The sequence below is a fragment of the Cygnus atratus genome, chromosome 15 (assembly GCF_013377495.2).
Source record: "Cygnus atratus isolate AKBS03 ecotype Queensland, Australia chromosome 15, CAtr_DNAZoo_HiC_assembly, whole genome shotgun sequence".
NCBI classification, from domain to species: domain Eukaryota; kingdom Metazoa; phylum Chordata; class Aves; order Anseriformes; family Anatidae; genus Cygnus; species Cygnus atratus.
The window spans coordinates 9,386,284-9,410,041 of record NC_066376.1 but is presented as its reverse complement, the minus strand read 5'-3'; the positions used below and the strand labels follow the sequence as shown (position 1 = coordinate 9,410,041).

Sequence of the window (23,758 nt, the reverse complement as noted above, 5' to 3'; positions counted from 1 at the left end):
GATAGGGGCATGTAGTAGCATCCTCCACCTAGCATGCAGGTTTCTGTGGGACTGCACAATGTGGTCAGGGGACACGAGTGCATCAGTGGCATGCAAATGAGCTGTTGCAGCTGCCAGTACTGGATGTGACATATATTGTAAAAAACGCTTCCTGATATTAAAGGTTGCATTAAGTCAAGTACCAAAACACTGTCCTGTTCGTGAAGAACAGATGCAGTGTTTTATTAGATATTAGACAAATAAACTAGTATCATACCAGAAGCTTAAGAATAAAACTTTGTCTTTAAAATACTGTAGTTTTCAGTTTTAGGCAAAACGAGACAGTATTGGAATCTTCTTTTAAAAAAACAAAAAACAAACAAACAAAAAACAACAACAACAAAAAAAAAAAACAAAAAAAGTTTATTTTCTAATTATTCTTTCTGCAGCAAAGGACAGTCTCAAACATGGAAAATGTTTCAGGTGAGTAGTGGAAGAAATCTTATCTGTACATACGTTGCATTGGCATGGCATCGTAGTAGATGTCCCAAAATCTGTCTGTCAGCGTTTTGAAAAACTGATTAATCATGCAAACACAATCTCCAGTGTCATTCTTCATGCAAAGTTCTCTTTTTCTTCTGCTTCCTTTTGATTTTCTTTTTTGGGTACCACCTGTCTTTTTGCATTAAGTGGAAAGACAAAAATAAAATTTAAAGAAAAAAGGCAAAACCCAGATTGAAAGACCAAGCCAAAAAAAAAGCCAGTCCCTTCTGCAGCGCAACAAAGTACTGTCTGCAACAGTCAGTGGCTGATTCTAACTTAGATAATCCAAAGTAGGTCACCTTCATGAGTCTTGCAGACTTTCCAACTTAGTAACTCAGAAGGATAATAATACAATTTTTAGTTAATGAGAGAACATCAGAAAAAAGAACTGCAGGAAGCTGTGAACTGCAATATCTCCTTATTGAAGACAGAATGCCACATGGCAAGAACAGATGGGTAATCCTTTCGTGATTATCCTGGACCACTGGCTGAAAGGAAAAAGCTGTCACAGCACTGAAGGCTGTATATAAAGTACATATACATGACATTTCCCCTCACTGGTAGTAAAAGGTTATATATGCTAAAGGATTATACAGAAAAGGGGGCAATTTAGTCTGATGGTGACGGGAGTAATTCTTCCATTTTCCCTCCATTCCTGAAGTGGAGCATATGCCAAGGTCCTGAAATAAATACGTCTCTCACAAGAAAGACGTAATATATATTCCACATATATACTACATATTTTATATAAATTAAACATAGAAAATACCTGCTTTTCTTCCCTCTGACTGCAATGATCCAAAAAAATGAAAATAAGGACGATTTATGTTGCTAATTTAAGATATTGTTACTGGAACAAGATGTTGCTGTTAACAATTTGATTTCTGCATATATGTAGTGACACTGGAACTTGTGTTTCCAAATTGTTAAGTAGTGAAACAAAGCAACAGCGGGTTAAGAACAGCTTCCTGGAATCTCGGGCTTTACAAGACCACCAGACCCAGAGGTGTTCATTGCACGCACTGGTGACATCTCCATGGACATTAGCTCTGGCAGTGCGTGCTAAAAGAGAACATGGCCTTTGTAACTCACTTGGCAAGGAGCTAGATGTAAAATGAGCACATAGAAATGAATCTTCAGGATTTGGTTGTCTTTGAAGAGATATAATAATATTGACTGGTGCATCTACCTGAGTGGTCAAGAATGTAGATGTAAACCATAAAATGACTGGAGAATATAGTATAAGGTAATGATGGTGCTGTGGTTTCAATAAAATCAAGACAGATTTCCTCTACTTTTAATGTATTGCAATATGCCAGTTGTTGTTTTGTTTTGTATTCCTAGGCAGGCACTGAACTGTACCTTGAGAAGCGGAAATTTCTATCAGCCTCTCAAAGAGTAACTCCTTAACCTATTTTGCTCTTTCAGATTTGATGCATACACCAGTAACACCAACCTCTCGAGGAAAAGGTTCTCCTCCATACGCACAGTGCTTTACTGAAATGATAGGGGTGGTATGTTTTTCTTGCTAGTGACAGAAGTCGGGGTAGGAAGGGAGGAATAAAATTGCCACTTGAGGGGAGGATGCCCTCATCTCCGGGAGATACCTCTACTGTTACTGCAGATTACTTATAGTACATGGCCCATGCTCACGGCTTATTTTGAATATTTTCTGTTCCTAGGTGTTAAGATTTTTTGAAATCCTGGGGATATATACAAGTTTGCCAAATAGTCTAGATTCTTCAAAAATCTTCTTTTATAATGGATTATATTAGAGACACTTGTCCTTAGAAAAATCAGTTCATTCTAGATATGCCTTTTCCCCCTTCACCATGATAATGTATTTGCAATCTAAATTTTGATGCAACAGGGACATGTCTGTTTTTAAGAAAAATGCAAATCTTCACTCTGAAATAACTTAGTCTTTCGCTGAATACAGAATGTGCTTCTAAACCATCTATGAGTCAGCCTGTGAGTTGGAGTTCAGATAAGCTGGTAGTGTTCATTCACCAGATGGACCATAAGCTCCTCAAAGTAGAGGAAAGGATATTGCTTATTAACACTGCTCTAAACCTCATTTATTTCCTTTTACGTGATTCAATTTCAGACTGTTTATGTTGTAAGGAGGAAGAAGGGTGTATTTTAATAACAGGACAGGTAGATCTAGAGTAAAAATGTTACTGGAACAGCATCTGGTTATTTATTTATGTTACTCTGGGTAGCTCAGATTGATATCCACATCCCCTCACATACACCCAGGCTGAATTATTATGCAACTGTGAAGAGGTGAAAAATAGTTAAGCCAATTATCTGTTAGGATTTTATGGCAAATTAGCCAGGTCACATTAGTTTTCCTTGCTTAAAACATCACCCCTTTGACTGCTAAGTGCAACCACAATAATACTTTTCTATTAAAAATCAAATCTATTTTCCCTCTTGTACTTTGTGCTAGACACTAATAGTCTCACGGAACACCAGCAACATCAGAAATTTTCAGTGGTAACTCTCACAAATGTGCTCCATGTAGACAGACTAAGTCTTTTCTGATGCAGCATAGCTCACTTGAGCTGCCATTATTCATGAATGTGATCATAGGGTAAGTCCATTTTATGTTTTTAACTTTTCTGTCATTTCTGATTTGAGTTTAGTCTTAGGATTTGTGAAGTTTAGTTTTTCCATTTTTGTTGTGTTGTTTTTTTTTTTTTTTCCATCTTCAAATTCTCAAGAATCTCCATCTTGCCTTTTTTACATTCTAGTTTGAACCATTATAGCACAGGGAAAAAAATAGTTAAATTATGCTACTATTTACTTCTATTTGGCTGTTTTCTTTGGAAACAGAGGAAGGATGTTATGAGCAGTTAGCGGTCACTGGTCATAGTATGGTTTTAAAAATGAATGCTGTACCTCCTGCATTCTCCTATTTTACATAATATCTATAAATACAGGGGAGAGGAGGATGTTGTCGAAGAGGAAGCCTGCTCCCCTCCCTGCTCAGCGCAGAAGTATTGCCTGCTGGGGCTCCCATCCGTACACTGAAGACTCAGAACTCTATGGCCTATAAATTAACGTGGTTTGGAGACAAACCTTTCCAGACATGCTTTCAGTAGCACACACACAAGACTGAGCATGCACAGCTACTCGTCACTGCCTTAATCAGTCACAGTATTTATATACAGAAATTAGGAAAATTCACAGCTATTTTTCTGTATAAAGATTGCCTGAAAATCTCGAGCAAATTTTCCAGTAGGTCCTAAAAATTTAAGGAAAGATGGATCAAACTTTGGTCATAATTACTGCTGTGTTCCTTTTACAGTGAGCAGCATCACCCTGTGCTAAAATGTTGCCTGGCTGTCTGTGGTTTTATCGTCATGCATCGTGACCTTCACCGGTGAGCCTGTCAGCCCAAGATTAACAGGAAGGAATCAGCTCTGCCGTCACACTGGAGAGCTACGGTAGGGGCGTGGAGAAAAAAAATGGAAATGAGTAGTGTTGCTAGTGGCTGTAACCAGGAAGGAGATTTATAACCCTCTGAGGAAAAGAGCTTCTGTTAAAAATCCTACTAGTTATGTGATGCTTCTGGGGAAGATCTTGAAGCAGCAGTAGAAACACAGAAATGTCCTGTTGCTGCTTAATGAAGAGTCAGTGCCCCTGCACAGCACACAGCATCTCACAGAAACATGCACAGTTTGTACTTCAGGTGTCAAAGTTCATGGCATTTTTCTTAGTGTGAACCTGTGTTCACCAAATAGTTGAACTCTGCTTTTTTAGCACTTCTGTGGAATTATTTTGAATGTCTCCCATTTCAGAGAGAGGTGAAGAGGAGGAACAGAATCGGGCCTCAAGGTCTACAGCTCTTCAAAGCTCGTGGTGGTTCTGTTGAAGTTCTGCCTGTTCAAAGTCTGTCTGTTGTGGCTCCTTGAGCCCCTGCCCTCTCCAGGCCCGAGGGAAGGCTGCATGGGGCAGCCCCATGCCAAGACCTCAGCTCCTCTTGCTGCTTTTGAAAAGGTACACACTGTTAATCCCAAATGGAGGGCACTTCTGTCTCCTATTTATCAGCAATTTGCTTAAGTGCATTTATAATGCAGTTATTTGACGATTTTGAATAAAAAGTATCCATTAATATTCCAAGCTGTGTAGACTGTCCCATCAAAAGTATTCGAGAATACTTTGAATCTCTAGTTTTCTTGTTCAGACAATTCACTTTGCTGTGCCACAGGGCCAGCAAATCTGATGTGCGTGCAACTGGTGCAGAAGTCTGGCACTGCCAAAATTCATTATCACAGTCTCCCTGCCCATAAAGAGCAATTCGCCATCACCACAGATGGCAAAGATGGACGCTGTCCCACGGCATGAACCAGAGGTGAGCCAGACAATGGCCAGCCTTCACACAATCACGGGTTTTTGTGCTGTCTTACCTGCAAGTTACTAACAGCATGTTTTGACCTCTTCATTTAGAGATACCATGAAGTCAAAGATACTCTTGACTGCGACCCTCTTGGAAACCAAGTGTTGTATTTGGGCCTGATTCAGATGTCGCTGCTCTGTGAATGAGGAGTAACAGCACTGGCATCAATGGTTTCACACCAGGACAGAGCACCATGAAGTGAGTGAGTACCCAGCAGTGCCAATGGCAGGTACAGGACCACAGGGCCCAGAACTGCCAGGCACAGACCAATACCTTGCCAGTCTTTTTTAAAGATGCAATTTCCCATTGGAGACTCAAAAACCATGTGTTAAGAACAATAGATTATTTATTCCTAAATGTCATACATCTGTCTGATCATGAGATTATTAGAAATTAATTGTAACATTGGAAAGTCTTTGTCCAACTGTGCACAACTGTGTAAAGCCAAATGCTGGAGCAATGCTTCTTAAGTCTCACCTGCCACATGCTTCATCCTCTTCCGTAACACTGTGACAAAAGATACAGTCTGGGAAACTATTTGTAGCCTCACTGGATTGTGAGGAGTATTTCCTTAATACAGGATGCCTCTGAATCTTAATACTTGTCTCATTATTCTTCAGATTAGAAACTGAACTACTTCCAATGCGAGCAAAATCCTACTGGTCTGTGCAAAATTTACTTTTCTGCCATTGAGAGAGAAAAAAAAAGCAATTGTCTTTATCAGAAGATATTATTTTTCACCTTTGGATTTGGTGTGTAAAGCAGAATTGGGCTTACAGAAGGAGGCACTGTGCGGGCAGATTAGAAAAGTCCCTGCTTCACTACCATCATCAGATAATGAGATCTCTCAGATTACAAAGCCAATACCAGTGCGGGAGGAGAAGGGAGCAGAAGTAATCCATTCAGTGCGGTTTTTGTGCCAGCGGGCAGTTAATTACCGCCACCCCACTGCCGCTGTCTCCACGGCCGGGCGGCTGGCCTGAGGCGGGTCGCACCTCGCCCTTCTCACCAACCCCTTCGCTTCACGGAAAGGAAACGAAATTACACAGACCACCATTTGTTGGGTTTAAAAGACAAAAAATCACCGGGGGAGGGCCATGCCGAGGGGCAGAAGCCCCGTCCCCGTCCCGCTCGGGCGTCGCCGCCCGCCAGGTGCCGCCCCGTCGCCGTCCCTCAGAAGATGGCAGCCGCCGCCCTCCCCCCGCTCCGCCCCGCTCCTCCCCGGCCCCTTCCCCTCAAGTAGGGCCGGGGCTCGCCCGCCGGCAGCCCCCCGCCCCTCTCGGCCGCTCCTCCTCCTCCTCCCCCTCCCCATCGCAGCCTCCCGCCGCCCTCCTTCCTCTCCCTCCTCTTCCTCCTCCACCCCCGCTCCGGGGCTCGCCCCGGCCGCGGGCCTCCCCGGCCCCCCCCCCCCCCCCACACACACACACTTTTCTCCCCGAGCCCTGCCGCCTCCCGTGGTGCACACCTCCGCCTTCCTCCCCCTTCCTCCTCCTTCCTCCTCCTCCCGCTGCTGACGTGTGGCGCTGCCCGGCTGAAAACTCGGCGCCGCGGCGGATGCGGCGGCTCTCGGCAGCGCGGCGGAGGCGAAGATGGTGGCGGCTCCGTGCGCCCGCCGGCTGGCGCGGCGCTCCCGCTCGGCGCTGGTGGCGGCGCTCACCGTGCTGCTGCTGCAGACCCTCCTCGTCTGGAATTTCACCTCCCTCGACGCCGGCGAGGAGCAGCAGCGCGGAGGGGCCGGTCGAGAGAAGAGAGACCGCGGCGGTGCTGCCGGCGGGGAGAACCGGGAGCACCCGCAGCGCCGCGGAGCCGGCGCCCTGCACGGCAAGGCCATGGTAGGTGCGGGCAGAGCGGGCTGAGGTGGCTCAGTGCCGGGGGTCGGCGCCCGCTGCCCGCCCTGCAGGTGCCGCCGAGCCCCGTCCTCGCCGCCGGGCAGCGGCTGTCCCCCCGCGGAGCCCCTCGCCCTCACGGCTCGGCTCCTCCGGGGCTCCCCCCTGCGGCTTCGTCGCCCCCAAAAGCTCGCGGGCTCGGCTCCGGTGCGATTCAACGCGGTGATCTGAGAGCTCGGGGGATGCTGCAGGCGTGCCCTCGCTCTCCATCACGTCTCGTTTTGTACTCGTGCAAACTCCGCGGGTTGTTGCTGAAATCCTTTCGGCCTGGGCACGCAGGGGGCCTGCCTCCCCGGGTGGTCCCCAGCTCCGGCCGGGTGGAAGGAGCCGAGCGGTGCTGAGGGCGGCCGGCATGCAGCCCAGCACACGCCTTGGTGCCTGCCCTTCAGCTCTGGAGAAGCTGCCTTTGCTTCCCATGCAGTCCTTTTACTGGGAGGCTCAGGTTAAATAAGTTTTGCATTGTCCCTTAAAGTATGCGTACGTTTTGGTCTTTTTACATCTTGAGAGAGAAAGCAGGGGCTGGGGTCAGCGATGACTGAGCCCCTGGAATGACCAGGGCAAGGTGCCTGGAGCTGTGTCCGAGCTCGTGGGCTCTGTCCCTGGTACACAGGGCAACTTTTCAGAAAGGCAGTGTGTACCTGTGCGTTCAGGGCCTTGTGTGTGTTTGAGATGGGAAATTTAAGATCCTGGCTTACTGCATTCAGATTTTGTCTCTGTGCATTACCTTAGGTTGGTGCTTACTGTGTTCAAGAGCGAACTATTCAAACTGCATGATTTTCCTCTAGCGCTGGTATCTGTCTTTTCTGTGTAGCCTTTCACTTGTTCATCTTCCTTTCATTCTCCTTGAGCATTTTTCCTTCTGCGTCTCTCCGTGTGGGTTAACAAAGGTTGGGCTGTGTCAGGGGTTTGGTACTGGGGCTGGCTGCAGGCCTCCAGCCCGGCACCTCACAACTCAGGGGTCTCTAGGAAATCCTCCTGCTCTGTGACACGACAGGATGAGCACTGCTCGCAGCTGTCCTACAAATGCCCTGGCCCCGTCGCCAGTTTGCACCCGGTGCTCTGGGCCGGGTGCTGCGCTTGGGGCTGAACGCGTTGGCTAATCCTTTCCGTGCTGGGGACGGAGGATGCGACCGGTTGGATGCCGGCAGCTGTGAATCACTGCTTCGTGCGCACAGATTCGAGCAAAGACCTAAAGATGGAGCACTGGGGCTCCTGGTAGAAAACGTGTCTTAAAACGCACACCGGGTGTACTACTTTTCTCTTCGTGGGGAGACACCGGGTGTCCCACAGCTGGTGTTGCTGTAAAGAACCGTGCCCAGGGCAAGCCCTTTGGTGAGGCAATTGGACAATGTTTCTTCAGGATGACCTTATGGTATGCGTGGCTTTGTTTAACCTGCTGGGAAACAGCTGCTGCCCTTAAACTACTTGGTCAGTACCTAAAAGCCCCCGCTTAAACACCTGGCAATCAGTTATGGTGTGAGGCGATTTCTGCACAAACGACCTGGTAGCTCACTTAAGTCAGTAGATTCAGCTCCCAGGTGCTCCTGACGTGCACATGGCGTTAATCTAACCCTGCATACGTTGTCCGTCTCAGAGGCAGGCCCAATTCTGATTTCAGACTCGTTCCATGAGGAAAATCTCTGTTTAATGGAATTACACGATATAGAATCAGTGTGAAAGAAGATTTTTTTTCCTTCTTCCTGCTGCTTTGTTTCCACATTAAATTTTAATTTATGTAACACCCAAGCAAAGTTGCTATCCTTTTCAACCCAAGGTTCCCATAGTTTGTGTATATCAAATTGTTTTGCAACACTTGGAGGAGCTGGCTGGGGTGAGCACAGTATTGCCTTTATATCCAGATGTCATTGGGTTAAGCATGCCTGAGAGCCTCTCCAAGTGTTTTTCAGATTTCTCTCTCTCACATTTCAACCAAAAAAAGAATATTAATTTTAGTATTTCTTTTGTTTGTTAATGGAGTGGTGTGTTTAAAATATCTTTGGGGAGTATTTTCTTAAAAGGCTCTAAGTGTTTGTCTGAGACCTACTGTTTGGTTGCTGTTCTTGCTCCAAAGAGAGCCTGTACCACAGGGAAGCCCGGCTAGCTGCTGTTACAGGAGCCTTTATGCTAAATAAAGCTACGCAAACCAGATCTCCCAAACTTTGTGGGAGATAGCTCTTTTCAAGCCTGTGTCTGAAAGTTGCCATGTGAGGTTAGGGTATTTTTTTAATTTATTTTTGTCTCTGACCTACATCCAGGACTAAAATTGTGGTACGTGTTTTACTTTACTGAGTCAGACATAAGTAGTGCAAGGATTTGGTCATTTGTGTCTGTGGGAAAAGAAACATCACTCTTTGAACCAAGTGTTTAAGAAGCATTCAGATTTTTATTAAATGCTGTCAGATGCCTGTAATAAGCCATTTCATTTGAAAAGTAGAATAACATTGTACTGTAGTGAAAACAAACAAATTGCCACTGTACCTGTGCCTAATTGAATATGAGTTGTCAAATTGGCAGGAAGAAACAGTTTTAAATTGAGCTGTTTTGCAACTGAAAACATTTACTGTGCTGGATCCCCTGGCCAGCTGCATCTGGAGCTTTCATTACTCATAAGCAGTTTCCTGCGGTTGTTTGCATTTAATTAAACCAAGTTATAGATATCTGTGAAGAAGCATGAATTGTATCAGTAGCAGTGACTTCAGTGGGTTCTTCCAGCCGTGTGTGATTTTTACAGCTATTAGGCATCCTTTGCACAAGCTTTATTTGTTCTGCAAATCTCAAGCATTACAAGCAAGAATTAAGCAACAGCATTCTGTGAAAATACTCTAAGCATGCTGCTTGGTCTCGGGCTCTTTTCATGCAGCCTGTTAGGGGTGGTGGGAGAGTCTTGTCGGCGGGAGCTCTGCGATGGGAGCGTGAAGGAAAGGAGGAGGAATGCAAATCCCTGCTCCGGGGCTGCTGGTGATGAGAGGGAGGTGACAGCAGAGCATCTGCCGGAGCCCCGGCTCATGCCGCAAGGCAGCCGTGCGTCGTGGGGCTGTGCTCACTTGCCCAGCTGCGGCCTCTGCTCTAGGATCCTTCAGTGGAGGTGGTGGCTGGGGCCACGTACCTGCTTCGTGGTGCCTGGGCGCCGTGGCACCGCTGGGTTCCTGCTGCTGCCTGCTTACCGCAAAGCTGAACGCCAGCGCGTCGCTGCTGTGTCAGCCCCGTGAATTACAGCTGTTGCCTGCTGGTGTGTGATCGAAGCCTTACTGTAGCCTGAAACGCTGTGTATTTAGTTTAAAGAAATTGCATGTTTCTCTCAGCATGAAGCTGTCTAGGGCACCGAATATAGCTATTGATAGCTGGAAGTATTCAGAACTGGGAAATGCAAAGAGAAAGTGTGCTTGGGGATAGTGAGGGGCATTTGCTTTAACTCCAACCAAAGCTGAGCTGTGGAGGGCAGTCCTGAGGATCTGGTGCCTCTCCCTCTCATTTTCTTTTCTGCAGGGGGAAACATGGTGGTGGCTCTTCTGCTGGGGTTGTAGAGTGTTAGGCTGGGTGCATTGCTACTCTGTGGATGGGTCAGGTGAATAGGCTCAAGCAGGTGCGAGGTGCTCGGGTGCGTTCCTGCACGGCCTCAGGGCTGGAGCCTTGCTGCGAGGTCCTATGAGGAGTTGCACATAAACATTAAGTGACTTGTTAAGTTCCAGAGAATGAAAGAGACTTTGAGGAGGAAAAAAAAAAAGTGGTTTCACCCCTAACTTAGTCTGTTTGCTTACATCAGTGAGTAGGTTCCATATGGTGTATCACAGCCAGGTGGCACCTACCTAAACCTCTTCCCCTGTTGATACAGACATGCAGCCTCACTCATTTCAGCTCTGAATGCAACAAATGGGAGGGGTTTGGAAAAATGTCCAGACCTAAAAGGTGCAGGGGAGCTTAATGTGAGCTAATGATTTATGTGTGAGCCTTTGGTCTGGAGTGCACCAGGCTCTGGAGCCCAGGTCCTCGCTGGTTTTAGCACACCTGTGGGTGTCGGTGGAACAGCTGAGCTAAGGCACCTTAGGGTGACTAAAATTAATGGCATTGAGCTACTGGGTGGCTGAAAATGATATGTATTTTAGAGAATGGGTTTGTAGTACTGACTTGGCCATTAAGTTCAGTTTTGCTTGTTAACAGGAGCTTCATCACCCAGCACTCCGACTTTAATAATAATGGAAAAGGAAAATGGAGACAACTAATTATTTTGTAATGGGAAGTGGGGGGAACAATACATGTGGAGCTGGAAGCCACATAATGATTTTTACAAAGTCTTGGCACTTAACAAGGCACATTTTAATGCAACAAATCTTTTCAGTAGCAGAGAACTAATATTTGCATTATTTAAGAAGAGTGTTAGAACCAAATTAGATTGATGGACTCCTGCAGCAGTTACCTCATTAAGCATCTTTTCTGTGGGGATGTGGGAAGGTATTATGTGAAGTGGATCTGTGTTAATTGGTTATGCCATATGAAGTCTTCTTCAGGCCACTGGTGTGTGTGTTATTGTTTTCTTCTTTAATTCCTTACTGTATGATGGGTTTTTGCAGAGGTTCTCTTTGAAGTAGAAGCGTATTCATTCTTTTTTTTTTTAAGCAAGAGAAGACCGGCTGTTGTACAGGAGACATACAAACTCCATTTACTTACCGTCAAGTATTGCAAAATGGTTACTCTTTAGTATAAAAGGCCCTCATTATCTGCCACATCTTTCATCTGTCTTGAGAATTATTTTTCAAAATATTTTTCCCTTCTGTACTGAAAGTCCATGGTATGTGCTACAGCATCTTATTAGTGCTTGATGAAGAGACAGCAGTACAATGAAAGCAAGAAATCAGCTTAATTTGTAAGAATAGTCAAGTTATATAACCTCAAGGATTAATTTTAATCAAATACTTCCTGATTTTACTTTACAGTGTTAAGATTAGGTCTGGCACTTGAGTGGATTCAACAAGAGCTTTTCCACTGACTCTGTGTGGGATCAAAGGCCCTGTATTTTTTCTTCTGATCTAGGCTGATGGGGTGTCTGACTCTGGCAGGTGCAGGAGCAGAGCAGGGTGCTGGCATGCTAGCTGGTGTAGGTACCTCTGAGAAAGCCATAGCTTGTGTGCTGAGTTTCATTTTTCCCCGCTCCAGCCTCCTTGGTGGAAATTATGTGTATGAAATGTGTTTCAGGTGTAAAACTCACTATTTAAACTGCCACAGTGCCAGGTTTGGGCTTGCATTAGCAGAGATCACAATAGGTGTAGCACTCAGAAGTATTTGAGTGTGATTTTTAGAGCTGGAAGCCCACTCCTCCTGTTGTTTTCACCAGCCGTGTGCCGCTGAGGCTGTGCTGCGGAGCCCATGTTGGACAGGAGGGCTCTGCCTTGGAGCCCTGGTGTGGTCTCCTCTCAGTAACCTTTGCAGCAAAGTCTTTTGAGTCCTGTAGCTAAAGCAGCCTCGAGTTTTGTGATTTCTGGTTCTTGGGTGTCTAGGCTTAGTCCTTTTTGGTCTGATAATTGTGGTTTTTTTTTTTCCCCCCCAGAGAAGCAGAGCACTGGCAAGCTCTGACTTTGTCCCTTCCGTGTTTGGTGCCAGAGATCACAGCTGTCCCATTTTGAGCACTTAGGCTTGGGCTGAAGCTCACGAACACCAGGCTGCTAATGAATGGAGAGAGATGAGTGCCTCCAGAAGGCAATTCAGCTCTCTGGAGACCTGAACCTCTGCGAATGAGCCAGGGAGACCGTGGCAGTTCTGCTGAGAGACTTGCCATGCCATGCAGGAGGCCACCCCTTCCCATACCAGATCTGCTGCTTCTGCTCCCCAGTCTGCAACACGTGTTTAACTTCCCATTTTTCACGGAAGTGTTGTGGGTTTGAAGTAATCGGTCCTCATAAAATAGTCCAAGATGTTCAGCAAAGACTGGGACCAGCTCGTTAGCTGCCGTGTGTTGGCATGGCTTCACTGAAGTCAGCGCACCAGCTGAGGATTCTGGACCCACAAATGTAATTATCACTGTAATAATAGCGTCAAACAAGTAATCATTATTTTTACTCTCTCTTTTCATTTCAAAATGAGAAAATGATTTCCTCTTGGATCAGTGAAAGTAATTTACATTAGGCACAATAATGGTCTACATGGAAATATAATTATTATTCATTTGTATGGCACCATCTGGGCACTAGAAGCTTTACAGACGCATGTGAGGGAAGGTCCCTGCCTGGAAGAGCTTACAAGCTGAATAGTAAGTACAGCCAATAACGCTTAAAACAAGTCATGGGTGTCACTTCTATAGTACTGCCATCACCTACCTGCTCAGCACGGGACTCCACCATCCCTGACTCAGTGATTTCCACTCACTTCCTCTGTGATTGGTGTTAGGCAGTGTAAGGGCAGGATGAGTCAGAGGATTGATCGGGGGGGAATGAATCAAGAACAAAGTCAGCCAGAGATTAGTATTATGCATTGGCTGCCCAGCTGTGGCCAGGCAGGTAAAGCAGATTTTCCAGGCTTTGCTTTGAAGCAAAAGATTGTCATTGCCTCGTGGACCTCTGACTGCTGTGGCATTACTCCTCAGCTTTGCGTTAGACAGAGGGCTGGATGCTTTCAGAAGCTTCAGTGTGGTTCAGAAGTGAAGAGAGCAGGCTTTGTAACCTGGTGGATGTAAGAATTGAGCAACAAGTGATGTTGCCTTAATTTGTATGTGGTGTAACCTTGCTGAGTTAATTCTTTAGCGTGAGGTACCAAAAGGGTCAGCACAGGACACTTAAAGCACCTGACTCCTTATTTTTAGAGATGATTAGAAGATTTCTCCAAGGGACCAGCTATTTATAGCGTGTCTGTAACTGCCTTTTTTTTTTTTTTGTGGCAATGAAATTAAACTTCACAATAAATTAGTATCAGTTTAGTATTTAAAAAAAAAAAAGCTAAAAAAAGCTCTTCATACTAGAGCGTGGTTGACTCTGTGGTCAGATCTTGAATGCTTCCCACATATTTTGTTTTCACACTACTGCCTCCAGTGCTGCTCAGTTATATTATTATAGGGTATTAGTAAGCGGAATGTTTATTTAAAACAATTCTACAAAGCTGAATGAGACTGCAAAGTTCAATTTAACTTGGATTTGGTTGGATGAGTCATGGGCACTCTTACTTCATACTGCAGCCTTTGCATGTCCTTCAGCTGTACGTTTTGGTTCAGTTAGGCTGATGCAGTCTGAGTATTTTTCTCGCAGTTGATGGTATTCACTGACTTTTCGTAATGCTGAGTCTTGGATTTCATGCTCTCTGAATTTCTGAATGGTCTTTGGTTTTGTTCTTAACTCAGCCTGTTTGTAGTTAGCTTTGTTCTTTATAATTGCATTCCTTGATTGAGGAGGACATATGGCTCAGTTAAAACACGGTGGCTTTCTTCAAGAAAAAGCAATGAAGGTCATGACTGTATTGACTACAGTGAAGTGAGTTCCATGAAATTACGTCCAGCTCATTGACCCTTACTTGAGGAATGAACAGACAAACCTGAAAAATGACATTTCCATGGCAAGCTTTCTTTGTGAGAAATGAGCAAGCTTGTGTCATAGGTGCAAGCCTGGTGCTTTTGTCTTGTGTCCTGTTGCAGAACTTGCTGGGATGACAGCTGGCCACACTCGATGCAGAGCCCCGCGGCTGCTGGGCTGTTAGTTACCTTTTTAATCGAGTAATCTTTTTCCTCAGTCTGGCAGAATACCTGGACTAGCTGTAACTAGCTAAATGGCCATCTGCTAATTATTTAAATTTACATTTAACTGAACTTCTGTGTGGAGGTGGCGTGTTACCAGGGAGCTGCATCTGGGTCATCGTGAAGAGGCACGTGAAGAGAAAAGAAGCTGTTAGCAAGCTAAGATGTACCAAGGGTATCTGCTGCTGGCATGAAAAATAGCGACTTGGTGCCCACAGAGGTCCCAGATTTGGGAAGGTGGAGGTAAATGTGCTTGTAGGTCCCTAATTGCATTGACTTCGATGCCTGCAGGCTTGTTTACGTGCATAAAACTTTCCATGGGTGCCTGACACAGATGTTAAGTATGTAAATAGGGGTTCAGGTGGCTGCCTTAAGGCACCTCAGTTCAGCAGTGCGGCCTACCCTGTGTAAAAGCCAAGCGAACAAGCTGAAGAGGAGTCAGTGTAGTAAACAAAGCTGTTAGTGTGTGTACCAGCGGAGTAATAATGCTCTGCGCAGCGCCTGTGCCTCAAATTGCTTACGTTTTGGCATTCGCTTGGATTGAGTTTAGTCACTCAGCTGCATAAATAGAAACTTTGAGGTGCTGTCTGCTCGAGGCGTACACGGAGCGGTACATCAGCAATGAACTAGCTGTTCCTTCTTGGCACTTGTACAGGAAGAGACATGCGAGCCTTCAGCGCAATATTTTGATAAGTCATTGGTTCTTATTAAAATAATAATTATGACGGTAATTATAACTGTAGCTGGCTCTCTCAGGCAGAGCTGCTGAGTGGAGGGAGAGGGGAGCAGCGTTGTGAAATGCTCTGAAAATAGCTCAAATCCTGCCCTTTGGCTCATGCATGGTGCGTGTTGGTGGGGCGCTGCCTGCCTCGGCCTGGTCCTCGTCCCCTGGCCCAGCTCCTCAGAACAGTGCAGGTGATGGTGGCTTACAGCATTACTCTGATAAAATGCCGTGATGAGCTCGTGACTGGCTCGCTGTTGTTAGCACTGCGTGGTTTGTTGTGTCTTCATAGCGCGATTAGGGCTTCGTGCTCAGGTCAGGCCCTGGTAATATCATGACTGGAGGGAAGGATCTGTTAGCAGGTAGCGCTGTGGCTGTGATGGCGCTTCCCCGAGCCTTTAATTCGATTCCCTATTAAACACTTACACTAGCCAGGCTGCCACCACCTGACCTCCTGTGCCAAGTGGCTGCAAGTGATTAACGACTATTTATTAGAAAAAGACAGGCTCAAATCTGCTCATTTTCCAGACTGTAGGCAGAGATGCCCTGCCCCCTACCCCCCAGATATAAAATATGATATTTTTCTATTTCGTTTCTTTTGAAGTTGATTTTCTCATCCCTGGACACCTAAGGAAAGCAAACAGCATTGCTCCTTGCCTGGTGCTCTTGTGTGGAGCTGCAACAGGAACCTGGAGCGTGCGAGTGCTGGGATTTGCTCCCCTCGCAGGGGCTTCAGCCATGTCTGATGTGACGAGCAGAAAGAGAGCTCAGGTTTTAGGTTGTAGGACAAGCGTCTGTGTGGGGCAGTTCAGAAAGTAAGAGCTGTAAAGCTCTGTGGGACCTCTGGGAACACAAGTTTAAAAATTGGATAAGCCTGAACACGTTTATCATGCTTTCAGAGTGCAGGAATTTTCTGGAAGTCCATTTCATAATGAGCCATCATTTTGGAGGATAATTGATACAGAGAAAGTTTAAGATCTGCTTTGCTTTTTGGGCAGGTTCCCATAGCCCAGGACTTTGTTTCTGTACTTGCTGTGGGATCCATGGGTTTTTGCACGTTCTATGCATCAGAATTTGACCCAGATATATTTTATGTGGAACTATGAGCTTTGTCTTTATATAGCCAAACATTCAAGCAAAAAAATATTTCACTAGAGTTTAAACAAGTTTGACACAGTTATGTAAAAATCCAGTCTTAGACTTTACCCCTCTAGTGTGTATTCGTTGCTTCAGGCTAAGGTAAGCCTGCTAATTGTAGCAGCAGTGAATTTGTGTTGAACAGGTAAAGCAGTTCTTTTTTGTCCATTTTAGTACCATCGCTGATCTGTCAGAACGAACAACTATCTCGAGCTCTCCAGAAGTTATCATTAGGATATCTCTTTTTGTAGTTGAAGCCCTTCAGGGGCTTCAACTTTTTAGTTGAGGATGTAAACTTGGAGGTGAATTAGGAGTGATTCTCGTATCAAGGGCTTGCTCATGAATGACCGTAGCTGAGGAGGGAAGTAAATCTTGCATGTTGAACGGTTCTTGGAGGGCTGTCTGTTTGGACAGCCTGGCCATCTCAACCCATAGAGACTTTGGTTGCTCTTCGAGTGTCACCGAGTTTGTAATGAGTGCTGTGGTCGCTTTCAGTTTGTGGAGTGTGGGACTTGGGTAAGTGGAAGGGAAGCCCTCAAATTTCGTGCTGTCCTGGATTTAATTGGACTTCTGGGTTCTGTTTCCAGTTGAGTTACGAAACCTAAGCAGACTTGGATCTGAACCCCGGCACCAAAACAAACTTTGTTTGGTGGTTGAAGCCACCTGCAGTCAGGGAGCAAGGTGGTGTGTTCATTTTGCTTAGCAGCAAACTTTTACGTTGTAATTTTGCCATCATCTTGGGTACTTACTTCTTCCTCCTGCCTGAGCAGTTCTCTCTTATTTCTGGGGCTTTTCTCAGCGGTTGCAGAGGTGGCTCAAGGCTCAGTGTGAAGGTGCTGGTGGTTAGAGCATTGACCTCGGTAGCTTGGCGTGGGCTGTGTTGATCGCATAGTTGCTTAGGAAGCAGATTAATGTAATTGGAAATGAAGTACTGCAGGTCTCTATTAGCTGCTTGGTGAACAGTAGCTCCTTTATGGAAGGATGTTTCTCCATTGAATGAATCTGCGCGTTTTAATTTTCCTTGCCTGCTGCCTTCGAGCTGTTACTGTCCTGACTTAGTTGCCTAGTGTGGCTGCTTCCTGTTTGCTACCAGGGCTGCCTCTGCAGCCTTGGTGTGTCCCCAGCTGGTTGCACCTGTTGCTATGACTAGGCTGGGGGAGATGCTGCAGTGGTTTGAAAAATCTCCTTAGTAAGGTGGTGGTTAGTTTTTTTTTTTTTTTCTGCATTTACTGGGGTAAAACGTACTCAGGGCTTGACACTGCTGCTCTTACATGAGCAGAGACTTGCATGCCTGTGTACCTGAATTCGAGTGTGGTCAAATATTTGGGAGTCTTGGTGCCAACTAAGAAAAGCAAGAGTTGTCCATTTAGGTGATTGGCTGGGATTTTCCAGACCAACTATCACTTGGCAATATTCTGCTTTGCAGTATCCAATTTAAATGAGTCTAGGACTTGGCAAGTCAACACTTGATCAAGTTTGGGTTCTTCTAATAGCCAGTTACTTCTGTAAATATTCGTTTTGCTGTTTAGTGTTGGTTCAGACCTCGGTCGTTACCCTCTGTAAGCATGATGTGTGAGGGGTGGTTGTACAGGACTCATTTTGGGACACCTTTACCAACTGAATTTCAGCTTTTTCAGCATACTCATGTTTGCTGTAGGTTGAAGACAGAGGTCTGTAAGAGCTCGAGTAATACAGTGCACAGAGAATAAGCTGTGGTTCTGCAGAGCCACTGGCTGTGCTAGGAGCTGGAGTGCAGACTTATGTAAAATGATGAAAGAATAGTCATATGAATGTGATCATGTTAGGGTTTTTATGTAGTTTTTGTATGTTCATTTAAGTTGTTGGACTCAAATGCATTTTAAAACAAAGGTTTTTCTGTTGTCCTAAAGTGTTCTGTAACACTAAAAAAAAATGTATTTGGTAGAAACTCCTTCTTTATGTGAGTTTTATAAACACTGGTTCTGTAAAAGCCTAAAACCAATCTGACGTGACTGAATGTGTTAGGCAGTAACTGAAAATCCAAATAATATACCAAATTTTTTCAGTTTTCCATTCCCTACCTGCTGTGTTCTGAACGGAGGCTGACCGCTACAACAGAGGGATGGCTGGAGTCCCTGCCTGTTCCTCCTGGCTGCAGTGGAATTCTTTAACAGTTGATTTCTGTTCTTAGTATTTTTAGGAGTGCTGAAACCTGTAATTCAGGATTCTTGAAGGCCTTTAGTATTCTGCTGGCCTTGCTGGGTCTCCTTCTAAATCATGATACATGAGTGATATCACCTCATGCTGAATTAGGGAAGATGCCTGTGCAGGAGGAGTGCACTCTGAGCAGTGCTTGGTGCACGGAAGTATTATTTTGATGGAAGGTATGTTAAATCTGTCTGTGTTGCATTATGCTTTACCTCTAATGCTCTCAGGCAGCTTTCAAGTCGTACTTCAGTAACTGTTTGCTGGTGGACTACTTCGAAGGCAGCGGGTAGGGTTTCTGAAGAGGTTTAAAATGCATGCTTTGTCTTCCAGTTAACCTGTTTTAGAGTTTAATTTCAGTGTATTGATCCCTGCTTAAGGAGATACCCAAATGACTCCTACGTGGTGGGCAAGGTTAGGGTAAACAACAACTGTTTATGTTGAAGGACAGTGCTGTAGCTGATCAGCTTGTACAGCGTGCCAGCGTGGGTGAGAAGCTCAACAAACCCTCAGGTTGCAGAAGAAAGGCAGCGTGTCCCAGGGTGGGCTGCGAACGGCCTGGGCAGAACGATGCTTGCGTGGCGCGCCCATGGAGGAGGAGAACCTGAGGTGTTTTTTTTCAGTTCGCAAATAAAAATGACTGCTGACAAAACAATTGCCAGCCCTCGTCCCACGCAGGTAGGTTGTGTGAGCACCTTCCCTGCTGCAGCAGCAGAAATTGGAGACAAGATGATGACGACTGCTGCTGAAGGTCCAGGCAGTGACTGCATACACTGGCCGTGGCAGCTGTTTCTGCTGCAGAGCCGTTGGTGGGAGGGAACCCGCTTCATCTGTAAGCAGGATATTTTTTCTGTGAGCTGCACAAATCTGTGACCTAAAACCTGTGCTCAGCCTGGAGGTAAGCAGTGGAAAGTACCATTTCCTACAGCCAGCATTCGCTTGCTGTTAGTGAAAGCTTGTGCGCCTTCGCTCTTGTGCTTTTATTTTTAGGAATTTAATGCTGATTTTTATCAAGTCCTTTGGTTTGCACATATCAACATAAATATCAGTATCTTCTGAACATGTCTCTTATATTGCAAGCCTACTATTAATTGTAGGATTGCCAATCTCCTTAAGTAGTCCTTTTGTGTATGTATGAAGGGAAGAAAAACAAAAACCTTTAGCCATTATAGCTGCTGAATTGTGGGCACTAAGTCCTTGAGAAGAAGCTTTTCTATTATCCCTAATGCTCTAAAGCTAGTTGAATAAATGAAATGAACACAGATGTTTCCTCACTGGTGATACAGTTCATAAGCCCACTGCTAAAGGCATGAGTCAGCTGCGAGTCTGACTGCTCTGTGCATGCAGAAAGCTGTGACCAAACGATGCAGGCATTACTCAAGAAACCTTCCTGCTAGGCTGAACAGGCTTGCTGAAGAATACTTTGTGTTCCCAATTTATTAACCATTTAATGAATTACCAGGGTATGTTTAAATTAACACAAAGGCTGCTTTCTTGCCAGGCATAAAATTGGTGAGGGTGCTGCGATGCGATGCTGTGGTTGTGCCCGGGTAGTGGAGGGATGGTCTGGGCCAGGCTGGTGGGCATCTGCCTGTCATCCTGTGGAGCTGCTGCCTTGGCTGGTGTTGAGTGAAAACAGAATCCAGATAGGGGCTAGCTGGGGCCCTGAGCAGGTAGTTTAGTTCTGGCTAAACTCTGGCTATGGCAATTAAAGCAGTTTTGTAAAAATGCTTCTCCATGCATCCAGACAAAAGAGCAGGAGCTATGAGTTCATTACACGTTGTATTTAGTGACAAAGCTGCTAATGTGGTCAGTCTGCCTCCCTGTCTGCTCTGTTCACCTGTTCTGTTTTCCTTGTTTGGGTGATTTGCTGCAGGATTGAGATCTGTAGGTTTACAGAGTCAAGTTTGACAGTGCAGGTGGGAAGAGGGGAATGGAAGCAACACCCATTTGGGGGGGGGGGATCTGAGACATAGTGATGGGCATGTGCTGGGAGGAAAGGGTGCTTCCAAGATAGCCAGATCATAACCAGCTTCCACAGCTAACCTTGGGATGAGGGAATGGTTTGCCTGGTACAGCGGGTGCTTATCCAGGCTTTAAGGCAAGCTTGAGAAATCTGACCACTTACACCATTCCTGTCAGCACAGGATTTGATACTGTGTTTTTGTTTTTAAAAAGAAAAAAAAGATGACACTTTTTTTGCATGTGTGCGCAAGGACTTATGTTTTAGTAATTATTTTAGACTATATATTTTAGACTGAGATATTTTCAGGGATTTTAGAGGTGTAAGTTGCTGTCGGAAGACAACTTCAGTCACCTAGCTCATGAATCGTTGGAAGTGAAATGTGTGGGATGCTCCTGTCACAGAGCTGACTTCTGTTACTGCTCTCTTAACTCCTGACTCCTCTGGGTAACTCCTGTTGCTGTCATCCCCAGCTCCCTTTTAGCAGAAACTTCCTCCCTGATTCCCATGTCAGGCTGAGCTTGCTGGTGTCTCCGTTTGTGCTAGCCCAAGGCAGTGACACATGGAAACACTCAGCTGTGTGTTCACACGCTGCGCTGTGGCACGGCTGCTCCCTGGGGCCCACATGTGAGCAGTTGTACGGGGCTGCTGAGCACACTGCCGGAGTGGTACCAGAAGGGCTGGAGGCTTGGCCACCCCGATCCCACCCGAGGTGCGTGCTGACAGCCTGCTGCTTGCGCTGGGCTGAGCTTTCTGGTCAGATTGCCTCAGCCATGGAAACTTGTTCTCATTCCCATAGCTGTGATCCCTCGCTTACTGGCACCTTATGGCTTTCCAAAGATGAGACTTTTCTGCTCTCCCTTTAATCCTTTAACCTTAGTGATGTGCATCTCTGCTTCTGTTTCTGAGCAGGGCATGTTCCTCGTGCTGAGGGTTTGAGCGGCACAGTCTGTTTCCCTTTGCAGAGACAGACCAACTTTGATCAGTAGAAAAAGCAAATGGTTGTAGAAATATGCGTTGTGCACTCTGCACACTCTGAGTGTCTTTGTGGCTGGTGCCTGGTGTATTGCCTCTGGCAGCGTGTTTCTGGTGCGCAGCTTCCAGTTGTGCAGCGAGAGACCTTGGCAAATGCTTCACCTTTGGTCAACACACAGCCCTTTTAGATGTTGCACGATGTAAATATGGGCTTGTCAACAAGGGAAAGCAATGGCAAAATAAGTGAAGGGGTGAATTTGAGACCTGGTGTACTTGATATTGAGTCCTCACGTGGGCACTTTGATCCCACGTGCAAGGCGATGTCCTGTGGCTTCGCCTGACCCACTCCCGGAGCTGGCTTGGTTTGGCTCACAGACATGCTTGGAATCAACTGCATGGGCAGCGGGGGAGGATTAGTTCTAGGCCAGTCCCTGACTCCGATGTGTACGACTTGTTTCAAAATATTAATATTTTGATCGTTTATTCTTCATATAAATAAAGAACGCTGAGGAGTAGTTAGGTGTTTCTCATTCACCAAATGTTGCTATTTTAAATCATGTTCTTCAGGAGCCCTTTCAAAATTAGTACTTACAGTAAGTTGTTATTCATGAGATTTTGTTTGTTTTTACACCAGATCTAAGGAAAATGTCATTTTTCTAACTCTGCATGATGCGTCACTAGCTTTTTGCTTTGGGTGGCAGCTGGAGGGGGTCAGAGATGACAGGAACCAACACGAACTCGTACTGGGAGACACTTCGTGGCGTATGTTGCGCTAACACAGGGTTACTTCGCATGCTACTCCGCAGTGCCACCTTTGCTGGCTTTGGCTGACTGGTGATGTCTGTCTCCTCGTTCGCGTCCTGTTTTGCGCTGATGGCAGTTTTGTGCCACGGCTGACTTTTATCTCTGCAGACAGTTGGTGTGGAGCCTGTGCAGAACTTACTCAGAGGCCCTCAGCAAACCAAGGGACGGAATAAAAGCAGAGCAAATAGTGCAGAGGAATTTGTCATGGCTTTCTGCTCCAAGGTGGATTTTTATCCTAAAGTAGAAAGTACATTGGGAAGCCTGCTTGAAGCCACTGTAAGCAGAAGTGGAAATGTGAATAATGGAGGGGGCAAATCTCTTTCGATCAGTTGGAAAATTTATATTTGATAATAGCGGTGGCTGGAGGAAAATGTATTGAAGTGGCTACGTCCAAAGTCTTGGGGTCTTAAATAATGTGCTTTAGGAAATAGCTGCTGAGTTTATATTCTTTTACTCGATCAGAAAGCCAGATTGGAAGGGATGATCATGCTTCTGAGGCTGTTAAGCGTGCAAGTGAACTCTCTGAAGTAGCAGGATAAAATACACACTTACTTTTGATTTCCCATTTCCTTGGAAATTACTTCTTTGCTATGTGTATGTTCTTTATGATACCAGCTGCTTTATGAGAAGCATCTTTCTGTGCTGCTTTTCAATACTAGCACCAGGAAAAGGCTGATAGTTATTTATATGGATGTTAAAGGAGCCCGTGGAAACAGGGTATAGCACGTTTGTTATGTTTTGTAAGTAGAGTGGGGAAAAAAGCGCACAAATTTCTGCTTCGTATAGGTATGTATCTTCTCAAAGAGCATTGTGGTTTGTGTCCTGCAAGTGTGGTATAGCACAGTGCTGTATAATGGGGAAGTAGCAAACTGAAATAGTCATTACAGGGGGTATACACTATTAACTGTAAAATAATTAAACATGGAAGCAGTTTCTTGGGAAGGTGGTGAATTTTCCATTGTTGAAGCCTCTTGAATGAAGGCTCTGGGGTGCACAGCAGTTCTTCTGGCACAGGTACTGCAGGATGCTCTCCTCTGGCCTCTGCCAGGCGGGTCTTTGGCCCTGCCAGGTGTGTAGCTGTGAGCCTGGGGGTGGGAGGAGACCGAGGCCTGCAGTCAGGACAACAGGAGAGATTCTGTCCTTGGCTGCATTGGCCGTAGGATTCATCAACATCACCATGCAGGAGCTTTACCTGGTGTTAATGGTTTGATTAGCTAGGCTCAAGGACATGGTACTACTTGGTATTTCTAATTTCTGCTTTCCCAATGTCGCTTAGAGTCAAATTACTCAAGGACAGCGAAACTTTTAATGTTATGTAGTGTGCTGTGTGAATTCTCTACTCTCTGAAACTGGTGGCAGAACTCCCACTTACTTCAGAGAGGTTACGTTTTTACCTTAGGGTTCAAAACAGTTGCTCCAATTTTTATGTTCTGAGTTAGGAACAGCTGGC

General features: G+C 45.6%; 1 protein-coding gene across 4 annotated transcripts in view; it reads left to right on the top strand.

Annotated features, from left to right (window-relative positions):
• Positions 1-6,082: 6,082 nt before the first annotated feature.
• Positions 6,083-23,758, top strand: part of XYLT1 (xylosyltransferase 1) — a 185,402-nt gene continuing 167,726 nt past the window's right edge. Inside the window, exon 1 of one of the 4 annotated variants that reach the window (XM_035548728.2) lies at positions 6,083-6,759. In XM_035548728.2, coding sequence (XP_035404621.1) covers positions 6,517-6,759 — 243 coding nt within the window. In that variant the 5' untranslated portion in view covers positions 6,083-6,516. The remainder of the gene's footprint in view (positions 6,760-23,758) is intronic. The other 3 variants (XM_035548729.2, XM_035548731.2, XM_035548730.2) reach the window with 3 other exon arrangements.